The sequence below is a fragment of the Prunus persica genome, chromosome G5 (assembly GCF_000346465.2).
Source record: "Prunus persica cultivar Lovell chromosome G5, Prunus_persica_NCBIv2, whole genome shotgun sequence".
Classification (NCBI taxonomy): domain Eukaryota; kingdom Viridiplantae; phylum Streptophyta; class Magnoliopsida; order Rosales; family Rosaceae; genus Prunus; species Prunus persica.
The window spans coordinates 13,442,493-13,459,769 of record NC_034013.1 but is presented as its reverse complement, the minus strand read 5'-3'; the positions used below and the strand labels follow the sequence as shown (position 1 = coordinate 13,459,769).

The 17,277-nt window shown below is 34.3% G+C and overlaps 2 protein-coding genes and 1 non-coding gene across 3 annotated transcripts; 1 reads left to right on the top strand and 2 right to left on the bottom strand.

Moving 5' to 3' along the window:
* Positions 969 to 3,045, bottom strand: LOC18777591 (bidirectional sugar transporter SWEET10). The gene is made up of 6 exons (XM_007209360.2): positions 2,872 to 3,045; positions 2,533 to 2,569; positions 2,198 to 2,420; positions 1,915 to 2,076; positions 1,718 to 1,837; positions 969 to 1,560 (listed from the first exon to the last, which is right to left on the bottom strand). The coding sequence occupies exons 1-6, from the start codon at positions 2,912 to 2,914 to the stop codon at positions 1,264 to 1,266; spliced, it is 882 nt and encodes a 293-aa protein (XP_007209422.1). The 5' UTR covers positions 2,915 to 3,045; the 3' UTR covers positions 969 to 1,263.
* Positions 8,295 to 10,683, bottom strand: LOC18776013 (bidirectional sugar transporter N3). The gene is made up of 6 exons (XM_020563409.1): positions 10,505 to 10,683; positions 10,374 to 10,410; positions 10,063 to 10,273; positions 9,762 to 9,923; positions 9,552 to 9,671; positions 8,295 to 8,898 (listed from the first exon to the last, which is right to left on the bottom strand). Exons 1-6 carry the CDS (start codon positions 10,554 to 10,556, stop codon positions 8,581 to 8,583), a joined length of 900 nt encoding a protein of 299 aa, XP_020418998.1. The 5' UTR covers positions 10,557 to 10,683; the 3' UTR covers positions 8,295 to 8,580.
* Positions 16,556 to 16,627, top strand: TRNAQ-UUG. The gene has a single exon. It is a non-coding gene; the product is annotated as a tRNA-Gln (tRNA).

The following is a 17,277-nucleotide window of genomic DNA, read 5'->3' as shown; positions in this document are numbered from 1 at the left end:
GGCTATGATCATATTTTTCGAAACTCCTCACATCAAGAACCCAAATAAAAAAAGTAATTGATTTCTCATACAGTGAATTACTGTCATATCAGAATGGAAAATATTATTCTAAAATATTATAATGTATTATTGACGCCTTTTTACTCATTGCTATGGTAGCAGAACTATGTGGAAAATGTGAGTACCACCACACGTAGAGTCTACAGAGACGAGTTGAGATCTCCGACTTGGAAAATGTGGAAGAATATTCTTATGCAATTCCAAACTTTATATGTACATATGTGATTTTCTTCCACTGTGGTGTCTGGCTAGCATGATATGTTAAAAGTTAGGCCCAGTTAGATCGGCATGGTGTAATCTTTCGAGTCATTGAACACTAGCTAAGATATGTGCATAGCTGCAGAGAGAATCTGAGATTCTCCACTACATGGATTTAGGAGGACACAGTTTTTTTATATTTTGGTTACTGGACGCGTACGTCCCTGTCTCTCCCAGTGAGATTTCTACAAGAGCTAGCTCACTTCATAATATTGGCAAAATTTTAAGTGGATAGGCTTGAAGGAAGAAAATTCCACAGCCACTTTTAGTTTAGGGCTTTTCACAAATATGTTTATTCTAACATGATATATTATGTTGCGATCAGTTACTTTTCTGTGTTAGTGAGTCGTTTATGCTACTAATTTTGATATTATTGTGACAATTATTCAAAGTGACACTTTTAGTCTAGAGTTCTTTCTAGAGCAAAATTAATTCTAAGTGTCATTTTCATTTGTAGGAGAGATAACAAATGCATGCATACCAGCAAAAGCTAGCCATACCAAAATGAGTTAGATGGTGTTGGATAAGTTTCTCAGCTTGTTTTGGTTTTTCTAGCAATTATACCACCAACTTTTATCTTAAATATCCCAAAAGATTACATCTAAAAAGTTAGCGAAAAAGAAAATTAGTATTGAAAATGTAGCTTGTAATTAACTACTAATAACAATTTTTGGGTACCCTCAGATAAATTAATTTAAAGCTCACAAGAGCTAACTAGATCAGATAGCTAGAGAGAGATAGTAAGACAGATACCCTTAATTTGAAGGGGCACATATATATAATACAGAGACACACCCTCGGCACAACCCCTAATTAATTAAGTAGATATTAATTAATTCAACACACAAATTAAACTTTAATTAGGCAGACATAATACAGATAGAGGAACTCTGCATTTTGTTTGAAGACTTGAAAGCATGCAAAGTTCCTTTCCTTCAATTTGAGTTAAACTTTGGTGGAGGCATCAATATCCATGGCTTCCTTGGCTTCTTCAGTCTTTTCAGCCATCACGATTATATTCTGAACCGCTTCGATCATGTCATTTGTAATATCCAGAGTTGGCTGCAGAACCACTGGGTTTAGTTCTGGGCACACCAGGGAACTGATCTTCACCACATCAATAATATGTTCCGATAATTCTTGCACTTTCGGCTGCTCCTCCAGAACTTTCTTGGTGTTCTTGTAGACTATGTAAAGCACCATTTGAGCAATCCCAAAGAGGAAGCCCAGTATGTTTGGAAACTGTTGGTTCAATAAACAAAGAGGAAAAGAAAAAGATGATTATTATTAATAAAATATGAATTCTGTGATGCCTGCATTTCACATGCATGCAACTATATATATATATATATATATATATCTGTGTGTGTGTGTGTGTGCAAGGTTTTTATTTACTCACAGCTATGTTGTAGTCCTTGATCAGAAGACCATAGAAGAACCACGTGACAGCACCTAATGTTAGGAAAAATGATAATGGAAATGGCATGAACTCAACACTCTTGGTCCGTATTACTCGTCTCTGCACAAATACATGCTCAGTTAAGATGTTACAAATAGCAATAACTTGAGATTTTCGTTTAGCTCGTCGTTAATTACCAGGACGCCAAGAGGTGCAACGAATACGCTTAGACTGAAGACAAGACAAATCCATCCCACAATCTTAAGCCGCATTTCACCTGTGGCTAGAAAGTGAGTCAATAGCATCATCAAGCCGAAACCGAAAAGGTTCAGCAAGAACACAAGCGTCAGGGTTGAGATCTGCAGGTTCCAAATTAACCCGACATGTGAGTTCAAACTAGATGAACTGGACAGATTAATGAGCGCAGTTAAGCAAAATCTGAAGATTGTTATGTTAATGAGCTGGCCGATGGATACGTACCCTGGCTTTCTTAGGGGCATAGAAAAGAAATAGGGAAATGTAAAGAGTCTCTACGACGCAGCCAAATGAGTTGATTGTGATGAGAAAAGTGGCATCTTCTTTGAACTCTTCTTTGAGGAGAGCATAGTATATGTACAGCATTGAACTCAAGAGGGCTATTACATATGGAAGTGCTTGAAACCCTTCAGCAGTTTTTCTCTTGTATATTGTATAAAATGTTGGCCTGCAATAGCAACAATCATTTGATGATGAATATTTGAAGTTCCATGCCATGGAGGAAAAAAGTCAATATACAGTGAGAGAAAAAGGAAGAAGAAAAAAAAAACCCCACTTACACTGGAGCAAGGAAGACCAAGAAGGAGATGATGTTGCCTACGATAAAAGAATAAAATTATTTTAGTTCTCAAGAACTCTATACACATATTACAAGCAATAATGTAGCAAATATGAATTAAGTTGCGACATGCATGTAAAAAGATAGAGCATGTCTCAGGTTTGAATTCCCATAGCATTTTAGTTGTATATATGCGTGTGTGAGAAATTCTCCTTCCCCTTTAGTTTAGACTCGCTTGTACTCAAAATAAATTGGTTATAGCTAGCTTCTATGAGTTGATTAATGGTGAAGAAGAAGAGGAAGAAAGAGAGAGAAAGTGAAGGAACATTTTGTACTATACCTAAGAGGCCAAAGGACAAAGTCAAAGGATGTTGAATGGCCATTCTTTCAAGAGATTGAAGGCGCTCTCTCTCTCTCTCTCAAGCTCTCTTAATTTCACTCACTCTGATTTCTCTTGCTCAAACAGACAAGAGAATTAACTACACAAACTACTATCTCATATATTCTTTCTCAATGCCACACTTATGCTTAGAAGCAAAGGTCTAGAGCCATATTTATATAAGGAGGGGGCAGAAGGGTCACGAATCTGAGTGACCAAGTTGCATGCAAAAATGTGAGAAGCAATATCAATGAAACACTCTTGGGTTTAACCTTTCCAGTTGTTCATTTGAGCCTTTTACGTTTTACATAATCCATACAGCTTTCTAGCCCCTATTGACCTATTATTTTCCTATATTTTCCCTATTTGGTCTCTTCTCTCCTCAGCAAGAACGCTCCCACCAGTTAAGCCCTTGGTGCCAAGTACTATTTCTAGTACATACACAACATCCTTGTGGGCCCCACCAAGTTTCTTTCTGATGTGTCACCCACCAAGTGGTTTAAGGGTTACAACTCATAGTTCAGTTCTAGGGATTTCCTTGCTCTTTTCTCAGGGCGTGGCTCCTCTGCTTCTTCAAACACCAAATTGTTTGTTCAATTTTACACTATTTACCAATCAAATGTAAGAAATAGTAATAACATACATTTCTCAAATAAATGTTACATTTCTAATCATAACTGATGTGACAGTATTTCATTTGTTTATTTTTCGAATATGTTCCAAATCTTACTTTATTTTTTTGTTTTTTTTTTTAAACTAGGACTTCAAATTAAGACACTGGCACATGGCGTATCAAATCATTATTGATTAAAATTTATGAAAACTTCTGTGTTAGTAATTAATTATTGAGTAGACAGGGTAAATGGTCGGTTTAGATTTTCCCTACCAATTTTTTACTACAAATTGTACAATGTACTGCAGCGCACTAGATTGAAGTTACATTACAAGACCACTTGCTCAGTCCTTTGTAGGATTCCAGAGGGTTTGAAATTATTTCAAAATTTCAGAATCCCACTAAGGATCCTTTTCGATGTGTAATCGCATTTGATGTGCAGGGCTATCCAGATCATGGCTCATTTGGTATAAAAGCAGCAATCAAACGGTGGAGAAGGAAGCTCAGGATCAAGATGGATCCTATGCTGTCTTACCAATACAAGAAACAACTTTTCCAGTTGACCCTTCATATGTATAGCCGCCATACCCAATCCCCAAAACCCTAATCCTCTATGCCATTCCTGTGTACTCCATGTTTTAGCAAAATTACCAGGTCATGCGCAAGTCACGTGCGCCAATTTAACCCCTGTTAAGTTAAATAAGGAAATGTCACATTGCTAAGAAACCTAATTGAAACGTCTCCATAGATGTAACTATAATTAACTTTTTACTTTGATTTATGTAATTATGATTATGTTTATGAACACGTGTCAAGTGTTGAGAAGAATGATGAGTATACACCTTGATTTAGTGAACAAAAATTATCCCCTTATTTTCCTCTTGAAGTGGTTTTGAACATCCATTAAAGTATAAGTATGATGAAGTCTGCTATCACGATCAAACCCTAAATATCTCCAGCCCAGCCACAATCATCATGAGTCACAAGGACGAGTCAAATTTCAAATGAAGTTTTAAAGAAAGAATTAGCAACACTAATCTATATTGTGTTTGATTTGAGAAATAATGATTGCAAAAACTTTGGCTTCTCAAGAAAACATATCAGCCTGCATTTTGGGCCAGGTGGAACGGAAAAGAATAGTCAAATAAATAAAGCTATGCAGTAATATAATAAATACGAATCGTGTACGGAAATTCTGTTGATAAAATCTTGTGTATATTTTATAGTTTTCAAGATTTTTTCCAAATAAAAAGTGTGTGTGTGTGTGTGTTTTTTATTGTGAAAAGGGCATTAAGGTTGTCGTCAGAAGAACAAATTAAAAGTCCATTGGGAGGACGATTCCCCAAACATTGGAAACATTAATAAAACAAAAAAAAATCCCACTAAATGGAGAAAAAATGGCACTCTTGATCAAGGAAGTATTAAACAATAGTCAGTGGTTGTCATTGCTGTAAGTTCATATAAATTATTAATGTGTAAAATAGTTCTTCACCGTTCGTTTACAAGAGAATTAGATTGGTAAAAAGAAGGAGATTGACACCAATTAGGGTAATTAATTATATAGAGTTCTGTTGACTTATATAGAATATGTCTTTTTGCAAATATCTGAGACTGCTTGATTAGAAAAGATAACTTTCTCTCTATATATGTAAGTTTGCTTAATATGTGTATTTGTAAAAAGGTTTGAATTTCAATGACACTGTGGTGTGTGTTAGAATGCAATGCCAGACACTATGTTCCCCGATAGCTATCTAGTTTCCAGTTCCAACATATACCTAAAAACAGAGTCAAGTGCTATGCCCCTAAATGCAACTTTCGGAGTCAAAAAAAAAAAGGAAAAATGCAGCTTTGCAGAACTCTGCACTGTGGGAGACATAAATTAATTTGGTCACAATTAAGATGCCCTAGCCTATGTGTAGTTTGAATTTCAGAACAAATAAGTAAAGACAACAAATATTGATTAATATAAATAACTAAAAATAAATCAAATGGGTTTGCAGCAGTGCTCACTGATGCAGCAGAAGTTCATGGCATGAGCACCACACTACTATAGTGCATCAGTACGTTAAACTTGGCTCTATATTTATATGCATATACATGTGACTACTGCACAAATTCCATATTTACTGCTGTAATTGTACCTTCGGCACAGGTTTCACATGTGTAGCACAATATATAAAGCAATCATAATATGTAAAGTCAAAAAATTACTACGTGTGATATATCGTAATTCCTTAAGTGTTATCCTCATTCTACATAAGTGTTTCTTCTCGAGCAATGACCTAACTTTAGCATATGGGTGTTTCTAGAGACAAATAGAAAATGCAATCGGAATATTTTATGGGGTCTGTTCAAATTTATGGGAAGCCAAAGTGTTGTAGATGCGACAGGATGGTTTGGTCACCATGTGTCGTTAATTAATTAGGATTCTAATAGAATTAGTTAAGTATCCATATATAATTTAGTCAACACGTGGAAAGCGTGAAATCACGATGGAGAATATCAAGTTAGCATTGAGGGTGGAAATTCCTATAAACGACATCGTACTTACTTACTCCCTGTCCATATTAGGTATAGTTAAGAGTGGAATATAAAGTGTAGTCAACACAATTTTCAAACCATAACTTATTTTAGTCTTTTCATTATATCAAGCTTTGTGTGATTTTTTAAACCACAATATCAAAAGAGAGATATACACCTAATTCTTGGTTTGTTTATGCTTTGTATCTTTTTTATTGTTAGGAGTTTGCACTATCAGTTGAGATATTTATGTCAAAGTTTGTTTGATCAGGTGTGATCGTTAGTAGAAGAGCCCTAGATTGTCTTAATTTTGATGTTAGATAGCTACATTATTGTAATGGTCTTTTGTGACTAATCACTTTTTTGGTTGAACATAGTCACCTCAGTGTCAATTTTTTTTAACTAAAAAAAAAAAGGAATTTAATGCTAATTTTTAGAAAGTTCATCATATTGAGTGAAAATTAGCCCACTCCATCTTAAAAAATAAATAATAATTGTCTACCTCATTTCATTAGCTCTTTAATTGAAAAATATATATTTATGAAAATTCATGACTCCGCCGTTTGATTAGAAGAGCTTTGAAGTCCTAATGTCCTTTATTTTTTATTTTTTATTTGCTTATATAATATTTGGATTTGTATTGTCGTTATTTTGAATGAAGGAGAACGGGATTCGAATAATAATGATGATGACGAGGATGAGGACAACAACAACAAAGAAATGATAATCTGAACGATATTTTTGATGACCTTGGGGTTGGTTAAGGAGATTTGTTAGCTTAATTAATTCTATGCCACTTTTCCATGAACACAAAATTTTACTTCATACAATAAAGAATTCAGACATTAATTGGCTCGCCCTTTTGTTAAGAGCATTTTCGTTGAACTCTTATTTTTTAGTCAAATTATAATTAAAATAATTCTAGCTACGTCTAAAGTGACTTCAAACCTACTTCATATTTAAATACAAAGTTAAGCAAAATCCCCCCAAAAATCAATAGTAGAAACGGGGCTCAAAGTGACCACCTAGAATTCGATCCAATCCCACGAATTAGGTAACCTACTGGTTTGCTTAGAAAAGTAATGTACATTGACATGAAAAAGTGTATTGGTTTGAGATTTCAAAGATTGCCCATTAAATTCGTCGTTACTCTTGAGACCAATAATAAACGTCCACGAGCGATTCCCCAGACACTGAAGCATTAATAAAACCAAAACAAAATATCCCACTACCAAAATATCCTTCAACACTATGATCTGAAAATTTTAAAATTTTGGATAACGATTTTTGTAGAGATTGAAGTAAGTTCATAATCTTGTATAAAAAACAAAGTAATGTTATCTTACTTATTTTTTATGATTGTACTAGGGAAGGCTCTACATTTCCTTGTCTTATTTCAAATATCCAATAATAATAATTTATCATGCAGTCGATATTAAAAAAAAGTTAATTTATATATTGATGTTGTCTCGTTTCCTTGTCTTATTTATACTTTAGCACCTAGAGAAGTTAGGAGTTCTGGTTGCGTTGATGTTGCTTCTTTATGAATGAAAGTTCTCATTTTGATCCTAGAAAAAGAAAAAGATAACCCTTTAAATCACTAATTATATTTGCTCTTAGATTAATCTTTCAAAAGCACATTCAAGACAAAGATGGGTTTTGTGCCGTACGAAAGAGTGTGGTCAATGTGGTAATTGTATATATAATTAAAACTTCTCTCACATTCACTCTCGTAAGACAGAAAACCCATTATTATTTTGACTGTGCTATTCGGTCATGTATTATTTAATTAAAAAGGTGGTACACACGTACAAAAAATGTGTGGTGTATACGATAATTATTGTAATAGTTTACAATCATATGTGAGATTCGGTGATGTATTATTTAATTAATTTTTGTTTATGATTGTAAACTGATTGTTTATTATTTTCTCTTACGTAATGCAAGGAAATATGTCATATTGTAATATATTTGTCGTCAATGGAAGATTATTCAACACACACGCAAACGTGGCAAAGACACTATCACCATCCTCTCCTAATCATAACTCTAGAAGTGGCATGACTATGCTAAAAAACAAACTCTTACCTAATCACTTAGTGCTGCCTCTATTATATATGCAATTCTGCTTTTGAGATATGAACACAAGACAGATGAAATCGATTCATTTAACAGCGGAAACTAAAGACAGTCATTGATATGCAACTTTGATTGGTCTGGGTTTGGGTGAATGCATCAAATCATGACACACTTTCACAAACACCAAATTTTATTTCATTAAAAGAAAGATACATACATAATTAAGTACTGTTCAAGACCATTATGCCCTCCGAGGTGTCAGTAATTATATACGTACCAGGGCAAGAGGCTATATAGTCTATGAACCAGCCTCATGCGGCTTACATAATTTAAGGAATTTAAACATCTGGAAAAACGAAAGGGTACATATGTACACCATCCAATATGTTACATAACATGTACGATATTAGAGAGCTCAAGTACACAAGCGCAGGAGAAGTCACGTAGCGGAAAAGAGTTCAAACTTCGCATGTAACCATTTGGCTTGGCATAGAGGGTCCGAGGATTTTCTCAGTGTTACATGTTTGAGGATGCACATATTGATCCTTTGTTTGCTCACAATTTTCATTCTCAGTATTGACATGGGAGCTTACAGCTACTGCTTGTACTTGTATCTCCACCTCAGGAGTTGTACTCAAAATTTGGATCTGCTTCACAACATCACCCTTGTGCTCTGGGAGCTTCTGGTCCTCCACAAGAACTGTCTTCTTGTTCCTGTAGATTGCGTAGAGTATCATCTGAGCCACACCGAAGGTGAATCCAAGTATGTTTGGGCACTGCAAAAGAAGATAATGGAATTAATTAAAATTAATGGCCCATAAGAAGAAGTCACCTATTGTGAATAATAATCTTGTAGCCTTCTTTGTATTTTATTTTATTACAAACGATATAGTCTAAACTTTAAAGGATAGAGATTTCTCATACACACGCACGGGAGTTCGAACTTGAGACTTTTGGTATGCATCTTGTAACCCATTTTAAAAAGGTTAAGACCGGGTTTTACCAATAATGATATTTTTTCGGAGTGGTTGCTTTGATTGATCCATTAAAGGATAGTGTTTGTGTAACAAATGTTTTGGTAGATTTCCATTTCCTTATAATCAGCATATGGATTATAATTAAATAATAATAATATCTAATTAGCTTTTTAACCTTTATAGAAGGCTATCTGCGGCATGCTTTTTGGTTTGCCACAATATAATTAAAGGTTGATGTGATCAGTGTTACATATGCATGGTAGCATCTATAAATATATATAATCACCTGATTTTTTAATTAAAAAATGAGCAAAAGAAAAAGGTATTCCACAATTAAGGACAGCCCGTACGCACCTTTGTCAATAATTAAACAAAAATAACAAGAGAAATGATAAATAAAAGATTTATTATGTATAAATAAATAAATATATTAACAAAATAAAGTGACTTACCGCAACGTAGAGATCCTTGAGGAGCAAACCATAGAAGAGCCACATAACAGCACTGAGGGTGAGGAAGAAGGATAAAGAAAAAGGCATGAACTCGACGCTCTTGGTTCGGATAACCACCCTCTACACAAACACAAATAAAATCAAGATATAGATTGAGATCGATCATAAATATTAATTAAATATTAATAGTGCAACTAATGAAGTAATTACCATGATGCTTAGAGGTGCTGCAAAGACACTGACAGAGAAAGCTACACAAACCCATCCAAGAACTTCAACGCGGGTGGGCCCTTGTGCCAAGAAGTGAGACAGAAGAAGAATCAAGCAAAACCCACCAAAATTCACCAGAAGAAGCAGCCTCAAAGCAAACACCTGCACCCCAATAATTATCATCAATTAGTAATAATTAATCACCTTTAATTAAGAGAGAGAGAGAGAGAGAGAGAGAGAGAGAGAGAGAGAGAGAGAGAGAGAGAGAGAGAGAGAGAGAGAGAAGGGACTAATAACTCACCCTAGCTTGCTTAGGTGCATAAGTAATGTACATTGAGATGTAAATGGTCTCAATGATACAACCAAAGGCATTGATGGTGATGAGAAGGAACTCATCAGACTTGAGAAATGCATAGTATATCCAAATCATTGCACTGAATAGTGCAAACACATATGGAACTGATTGAAACCCTTCTGTTGATTTCTTCTTAAATATCCTCCAAAACGTCGGCCTGCAAGATTTAACACATTAACAGCGATTAATTAATCCGGTTCTAGCTACCCTCATTGCATATCTCTTGAAAAATCTTGAAGAAAAAGAATAGAACTTACGCTGGAGCTAGAAAAACCACGAACGAGACAACGTTACCTGATCAGATTGACAAAAGTAAGAAGAAAATTCAGTTCCTCATTCAAAATAAACTATAAACTAGCAGAAGAAAATAGTGTTGATAAATTTGTACCTAGAATGCCAAAGGCAATAACCAAAGGACTGTGAGCACTTGATGAAGTCATGGTAGCTAGCTAGCCTCTCCCCCTCTCTTTCTCTCTCTGGAGATATTGAAACTCAAAGAAAGAGAAATAAACTAGGAAGCTATAGAGCTGTATGATTTCTCTTGCTCTGTGTATTTGCAAGTATTTGCCACGAGAGACTAAACACAAAGAGTCCTTCGTATTTATAGAGAGAAGTTTGGGCTGTTTGTTGCATGAAATGAGATTAGTGATGATTACTTTATTTAGCGTTTAGCAGTAGGTGGCTGCAGCACAAAAAAGCCATGCACCCATGACCCAACAATCGGCACATATCTGAGTGCCAACTCAACAATAGTGAGTCGGTCTTTTTAACTATTGTGCAACACGCTTACGTTACACATTGAGAAAGGTTACTTCCTTAGGCTCCTCTTCCACGTGACCTTTCGCTCAGCCCCTTCCTTTTTCAATTTATCACTTTCTTCCTATTGCTTTTAGCCGTTTCTCTTGGTATCCCTCCGCTCTTTGGCTGGCTTGGCAGTACTTTCATGCGGATACAACCGCCAAACCCTAACAATATTCCATGTAGCTTTTCGATGAAATGTTTTTGTATCACGTTTGTTGACTATGTTGCTGATTACATCTTTCACAAAAGTAATGCTGAAGTCTCAAAATTTTTCATAAATTTAAGTTATGAATTAATGACATGGCTTAACACTGCATAAGAATGTGTGATTTATTAACCGTAATCAAGGCCCGAAGTGAGATCAAAAATAAATGAATGAATGAAAAACCGTCATAATAGTTGGAATTTTGAAACTTTATAATTTGCTTTCATACATGTACAACATAACATTTCTCCTTTCATAGAAGTGGAAAAAAAAGAGTGAAACTCCCTTATAAGCGATTCTTTCATCCGCCTTTAAATAAAAAAGATAATCAATATAATTATATATTTATAAATATGATAGATGTAACATTATTCGTAATATTTTTATGATACGTCAAACCCACTACTGCGGAAATATGTCAAAAGGTATAGGAGTTCAAGTCATGACATGTGTAACAAATAAGGTCGACATGCAATTTTGTTTTCAATTTTTTGGTGGGAGATTAACATAGAATATAATGGTATTGCGCTCTATCTCATAGCTTTTTGAACATCACGCGTGAGCAGGGCATTCAAAGTGACCACCTTCTGATAGCTACAAATGGCAGCATTTGATCTAATGAAAATTATATGTATCTACCTGTTTACATAAGAATATTGCTGAACCACAATCCCCCCCACCCCCTGAGTTTCTCCCTTTGGTTAATGTCATTGCAAGCAAGGGCTTGTGAATGGAAACCGAGAGCTTTTAATATGATGTGTGATTGCTTTTTTTTGTGGTTTAAAATAGTAAAGATGGGCTTGGAAGTGGTAGGTGTAGGGTTTAGAATATGGTCCACCTGATAAAGGATAAGATTTGCTAAGTATGTCGATGATCATGATTTGGAATAATTAAGATTAGCTTAGTGTATCTCCTATATCATTGATTAGTAAAATAATTAATGTTCCATCAATGTTATTAGTTTTTGGAAAGTATTAATTCAAGATATCTTTTTAATAACAAGCTCTCAGGTGATTACCGTTGGTGGGCTAGAGAGAGATGAGATTGCGATACGTCGTGAAACTATATTTGTACGTTGAGTGATGATTGCCTTTTTCTTTTCTTTTTTTTACAATTACCGAAAATGATTTGATTAATTCTGAGGTATTGAGTCACTAGTTTTGGTCCGTGGGCCCAGCCTTAACGAGAGAACAACATTTTATATGAAAAAGTCCTAAGTACGACACTAGGTTATATTTGGTAACTACGATTGAATTGGATTACATTTGATTGGAAATAATAACACTACACATAATTAAGGGATTGGATTAATTGAAATGTGCTATTACATACCTTTTGGTAGAATTCATAATCCTACTACATTTGACCGCAATAGAATTAGACATAATCCAATCCATGATATTTTTAAAACACCAAATATTTAACCTTGAATTATAAATCTTATCCAACTTAATAATTCAACTCGCCAAATAAAACATTACAACCAATTATAAAGAGAGAAGGAGAAGAGATAAATAAGTGCACCATTTTCACCTTTCCATTTGGTGAAATTAGTGACTTTTTACTATGTATTATTTGTGAGTGCACTTATTTTCACCTTTCCATTTGGAGAAATTAGTGACTTTTTACTATGTATTATTTGTGAGTTTAAGATTCAGAGACGTACATGGCTTCGTAACAACATCCGACATTGTCACATGGCGCAAGAGATATTATTTTATATGAATTTTTTACTCAGCCCATTACCATACCAATCTTACCTGGGCTCATTCATTGTTTGTACAATATTTTGTCCCACCATTGATAAAGTAAGAGTTGAATTGTATATAATATTATTATATATCACCATGGACAATTCCCTATATCGAGTGTTAGTGGCGGACTTCAATTTGGGGACATAAAAAAATCCAAAGAATTAGAAGAATCAAGCTTTAAATTGAATTGAGGGGCCATTTACTTACCATGAATGGAGAAAGTAAAGATTGAGAAATTTAGGAATCGAGGAAGTAATGAATTAGTATGAGAAGAATCATTTCAATTAAGCTAATTTTACTAACCATATGAAATCATCTCATAAATGGAGTTGATTCTTATTTTTATTGTTTACTAATTCTCATGAATAAGAACCTAAACTAATTTGATTACATTACTAAAATGCCATCCACATGTAAATATATATATTTCACCTAAGCAACTTGTGAAAAAGAAAATTGACAAAACTTTATTTTATAACTATAATGAATAATATAAGATACTATATGACGAGTGAAAAAACTAGTATATAATAATATACAGAATATAACAGAAGATATGACATAGGGATAAGAAGCATAACAAGACAAAATAGAAGCTAGCAACCAAGGTGAAATGGGAAAAGCATTAACAAACTATTATAAATTAGTCAAATTAGTTGAACAAATTAAATGCTTAAACTTGCAATTTTATTTTCAAGTGTGTACATATGCCTCTACTAGAGCTTTGACGGAGTCAAGATTTTATATTAGAAGAGCTCTTTATAAAATTTTAAATAATAATTCGAATAAGAGCACTCAAGCACTATCTGCTTAATATTTTAAAATGATTAAATATTAATATTTGACTCAAAAGTTACTAATTTACAGATCAAACCAAAACAATCTAATATATTATATAAGGGGTAAAAAGATAGAGGGGGGCATGGGGCCACTATGGTCCCTCCATGGCTCTCCTCCCCTGCAACATAGGATTAGGCGCGTTCGACACGGTCACATGGTCCATGACAATCACAAATTTTCTTTTCTAGGAAATAATTTAACTCAAAGCGAAATTAGGGGTGACATAATATAGGCTAGGGCCACTTCTTTATTTATTTTGTGCTTTTGAAGAATTGATACGTGGGCATTCGTCATCCAATTAACATTTCTAAATCATTTTATCAAAGCAAAAGGGGGATTAACGTCACAGATAAACCTTACTTAGTAGCTAAATGATGATGCCACTTGTGAAACCCTTATCACCTCTGCACTGCAATGCATGTATCAGGAGGATTCAGGTCTACTAGCTAACAAAAACTCCGTTGATTTGATTGCATTGCGTGTGATATTTGTGAATGATTAAGCAAAACAGTCTTGGTCTTAGCTCTAGGACTCTACTCTACCCAGTAACCTAGTGGTTCATCACCTAAATTTATATTAATCTATTATTAATTATATATATATCCAGATTTAGCAAGAGCAATTCCAGTTTCCCACAAATTCTGAGTTTGATACGCAAACCAGCTGGACACGTCGACGTGGCAAGAGCTTCTCTACATGAATCGAAGTATACCTAGAAAAAAAAAAATTCACATTAATGTTAGATGGCTATGTTAATCAGAACCTTTTTCATTCCCAATTAGAATATAATTATAGATTCAGTGAAATCTAGAAAAAGTTGCTTTTACTGGCTGCTTTTGGTTTTGAATGAGAGGTATATCTTGACTTTGCGTTTGACTAAAACCGTATATGCAATTCTTCTTTTATCTGTTTTTGGAGAGACGTTATTTGTATCACATTGACGACCAATTAAGATTGAAAGCTTAAAATAATAAAAAAAACAGATAAAACTTAAAAAAATCAAACTATAACAATGTATCTTGTATTTTCACCCATAATTTATACACTTAATAGAGCAAGTCATTGCTCTGATCTTGGCTTTTGTTTCTATCGCCGTCATTTTTGCACTAATTTGTATGGTAAAAACAAGACACCTGCGGCCAACAAACTATACCAAACATCGGGACACCTCCAAGAATTCCACTAAAATCATAAACAAATTCATATCCTAACTTCGTCATCCAATAAAAAGTAATCATATCAATTGTATATTTAATGAATTAAGGGTTGGAATGCTATCCAATTCTGATAATATCCATGGTTTTCATTCTGAAAGTGTAATATTAATTGGTACCACCTTTGTTTGTCTCCATGGAAGAAAAGCATTTTTTCTTTTTTTGTTCAAAATTTATGACTGGTATTTGAGATATTGTGCGCAATGAGGTGTGTTCCAACAACATTTGAGGGTCCAAAGGAGCCGTGAAGAGGTCTTTGCTGAGGAACATAATCACCAAAAACAAAAGAAGAAAGAATCTAATACATGATTTATGGATCAAAACGCTGTTCTAGATATTATCTGATAAAATTTTTATGTGTTTTGTTTTATGGGGTGCATGATATCGGCATGCATTATCTATTATCTTTTCTTCTTGGTTGCTCAAGAGTTATCAGAGAGATGGATTTGTCTCGCCTAAGAGATCCCACTCACTTTTTTCAGGGCAAATAATTGGACGGAGCATATACATTTCCATTATATAAAATCATATACCAACCGCCAACTGTGACGACCTCTTATCCACTCAAATTGCCTTTCCCTCTGCCTTAGCTTAGCTATGAACTTGATATAAATCATCATCATATCAATCACCGATTTTCATTATTGAATTGCTTTATATTGAATATCTAACTACAAAGCCAGCCTTATCTATATACTATGTACCCTTTATTCTTAAGAGACAAAAGTAATGGGGTCATTAATTCTTTCATAGGTCGGGACACTAAATACTGATTGCCTCCTTCCCTGTAATGAGATATTCCTCCTTTAAATAATCATAGTTCGATGCATATATAAAAATCATTAATCAAAATGTACAAAAAGGGATTTCTGCATACATGTCTTCATGTGATTGGCAAGAAAGTAGGAATTAGTACTTACTGAGGAAAGTGACAAGTATTTCCCTATAGGTTGCGATAAGGAAAACTATAACAAAGTAAATCCAATTCTAAGACTTCACCTAAATTTTTACCTTTAAGAGCACTTCTACCCCATCCCTTTTGTCATGTGAAAAGGAGGGTTAGGCTTCAAAAACAACCTCCACCTAAGGAAAAATTGTCATGACAAGAAGTTGGCCATCAAACTGAGCAAGCTCAAAGACAAAACTTGCCTGGGCTGCTGCCTGGGCAAGTTGACTTCATGCTAACGTTTGTGTGAAGTCATCGACTAATTTAAATACCAAAATAATAAAAATAAAAAGCAAGAAAATATACTAAAAAATTCAGATTTTTTTTTTTATTTTTATAAATACCTAGCTATGTTCTTTACTTTCCACACAAAAATCAATAAAAATTCATCTTCTTATATCTCATGTGAATGGTGGTTACCTTTGGGTTGCCATAACAATAGAAGGAAATGCATAAAAAAAAAAATTGTTAAGACAGTCACTATTTACGTGAATAGTATCTGTCCTTACCCTTTGCCATATCATCATTACACCGTACGAATCAGACAAAAAAACAATTACACCGTACGAATGCCACGCCATGCAAGATAACTGTGACAATTCTTATCGCGTTAAAAAAAATAACATTAAAAAATTAGTGGTAGTGCTAAATAAGTTGTTTCAGCAGATATTGACGTCTTGGTTCTATGGTGTAGTGGTTAGCACTCTGGACTTTGAATCCAGCGACCTGGGTTCGACTCCCGGTAGGACCTCTTTTTTTAATTTTTATTTTTTGGGGTATATTTTGTCTCTTCACTGAAGAAGAATGAAACGTGTCGATGGCCCACGTACGTGGACAGCCTGTAGAGCTCCAAGTCCGGAGTCTAAGCGAACCCAATAGCCCAAATGGTTTTTTGTGAGTTTAGAGGCATGTCAAATTTGATGTAGGCCCAATAAATTATTTGGGCAGGTCCATCTTTTATTCCAACCTCTCCTGTTTGAGAAATTAGCAAATAATTTCTCTCCGACCACCGTTTGATGACCATTTCAGTTTTAGTTTTAATTTTTCTAGAGATTGAAGAAAGTATATTGAGGAAATCAGGAAGGAAGAATGGTGTATAAGATGTGCTTTTCTCACCCTCCATTCCTAATTTCTCATCGACCATTTTTCCACCCCTCGTCAAATATAGTAAATAACTAATATGTTCTATTTGGATGGAAGGATTCCAGATATATAGATTTAGATGACATATAGGTTCTATTTGAATGGAGAGATTTCAAATCTATAGATTTATATGACATTATAAGGCAAAGTTGTTTGTATATATATTATTTATAATTCATTATGCCAAAATTTGGACAACAAATAAAAGAAGAAAACAAATGGATTTCAAATGATTCTGTACATGTAGTCATTTCAAAT